The sequence below is a fragment of the Phytophthora parasitica genome (assembly GCF_000247585.1).
Source record: "Phytophthora parasitica INRA-310 unplaced genomic scaffold supercont2.132, whole genome shotgun sequence".
Classification (NCBI taxonomy): Eukaryota; Oomycota; class Peronosporomycetes; order Peronosporales; family Peronosporaceae; genus Phytophthora; species Phytophthora nicotianae.
Window position 1 is genome coordinate 53,320 of NW_008649118.1, and position 1,835 is coordinate 55,154.

The following is a 1,835-nucleotide window of genomic DNA, read 5'->3' on the forward strand; positions in this document are numbered from 1 at the left end:
GACGAAGAAGTGTTCGAAGTGGTGGAGGAAGGGCTTGGGAATATTGATCCTGCACGACGTAGTAAATGCATCTTTGCAGTGACGATTTGGAAAAGCCGTGATGATTCTCTAAACGTCCTGAACTTTCGGAAGGGATTCAGCTATCGATTTGAGAAGGTTCACTCGCTCAAGCTTTTGTACGGGAATCCTGTTGGAAGCATGCAGATTCGGGGACGACTTTGTGCAGAGCGCTTGCAAGTTTGCGGCCCTCAATTTGAACAGCAACCAGTGATTCGACGCCTCACTGATGGAGGTATTTCACAAGAAACTTCCATTCACCCAACAGCGACCGCAGAGCAAGGCTCAGCTAGGAATGCTGGAGTGACTCCCAATGCTAGTGGGGACGTTGCGGCTGTTGTGAAATCGCCATGCAAGCGCAAAGGTCGAAAGCTCGACGGGAAAGTGGACGATGCTGAAACGAGTGCTGGTCTACAACCACAAGGGACTATGAAAAAAACGCGGTACAGCTAAGGACGACTACATATTGCTGAAAAGTGGAAGCAGTCGCGCATCATGATACGTTTCGCTCGTCTGGGTGCAGGCACCGACGTCGACGGGGGAATCAATGTGTAGACAATGTAGCGTTTGGTAACCAAGCAGGGTACTGTTCGTCTGACAAGTGTTTCTAGTTTATTGAGACAAATATGCGCTGGTAAGTGCGGTCGAAGGGTAGCGGGGTCGTTGGGATTTAGTATTAGATTGCTAAAAGACGTATGACTGCGTACCTACAACGTATAACGTACGTTGTTTAAACGCTAAAGACACCGTTGCCGAAAACAATATCTCATTTCTGTGAGACTGCACGACATCGGTGGTAACTGCGGTGGTGGTTTTTTTTTTCACGCATGCATTATTTACCCCTCAGTATGCGTTGCATTACGAGGCCATTTTCCAGTCGAGGAGAAAATTCCTGAGGAATAAAATCTCGATTTCACTGGTTTTGTTGTCGTTGTTGCGTACCTACACTGGCTAAAGTCACTCGATTGTTTCTAGGTACCGTTGAGCACTGGAAGTATAAGTAAGTTGTAAAAATTTGATGTTTAAAAAACAGTACAAAGTACTGTTTTCTTGTGAATCCAAATAATGAAGTCAGAGTACTGGAAACAGTATGTATTAAGTTCGCTTGTGAACTTAAAACTCAAACTACGTACTTGTAGCACTTCTGGAGCTTCGTCGGGTAGCAGGAGGCACTCGACGGCGTCGTCCGCGGGTAGCTTTGGTATAGCCACACAAAATGATTGTTCCTCTTTCAAAATCAATTTTTAATTGCCAAGGTAAGTTTTTAGCTGGTTCCCGCCGATGCACTGCACTAAGTAGAATTCAAGCGTGTGTACCCATCGCTTCGCGTAAACTCGCTCTACGTCAAATGTCTCTCCACCTCGTCCTCTATGTGTTTGCCTTCCTCGAAATAAACCGTGACCACTCTGTGGTCGAAATGCCGGGTTTCTTCAGGCGGAGGCCGATTAGGTAGATTTTGGTTGACTCTCAATCTGTAAAATGAACCGTCGAGATTGCGTTGGAAGTTCTGGGCGTGATTTTGTCTTTTGTTTAAGGGCGCCATAGCAGAAGTTGTAGAGTGGCTTGCATCCCGCGCTATCATAGTCGAGGACATGTATAACATAAGAATCGATGTCGTTTGCAAAAAAAAAGAAAATTATGTGGTGTCCAAATCACAACACACAAACATTTACTCAACACAAATTCAACCTCACTTTTTCTATAAAATGTTTATGTTTGATTTCAAATTCTGGAACGCTGTCGTAGAGAAATTATAACTCGCAAACGAGAAACAGTGT

General features: G+C 44.9%; 1 protein-coding gene across 1 annotated transcript; it reads left to right on the forward strand.

Moving 5' to 3' along the window:
* Window positions 1-198: 198 nt before the first annotated feature.
* Window positions 199-644, forward strand: PPTG_19548 (hypothetical protein; the record flags this gene model as incomplete). The annotated part of the gene is made up of 1 exon (XM_008918029.1): window positions 199-644. One exon carries the CDS (start codon window positions 199-201, stop codon window positions 508-510), a length of 312 nt encoding a protein of 103 aa, XP_008916277.1. The 3' UTR covers window positions 511-644.
* Window positions 645-1,835: the final 1,191 nt, after the last annotated feature.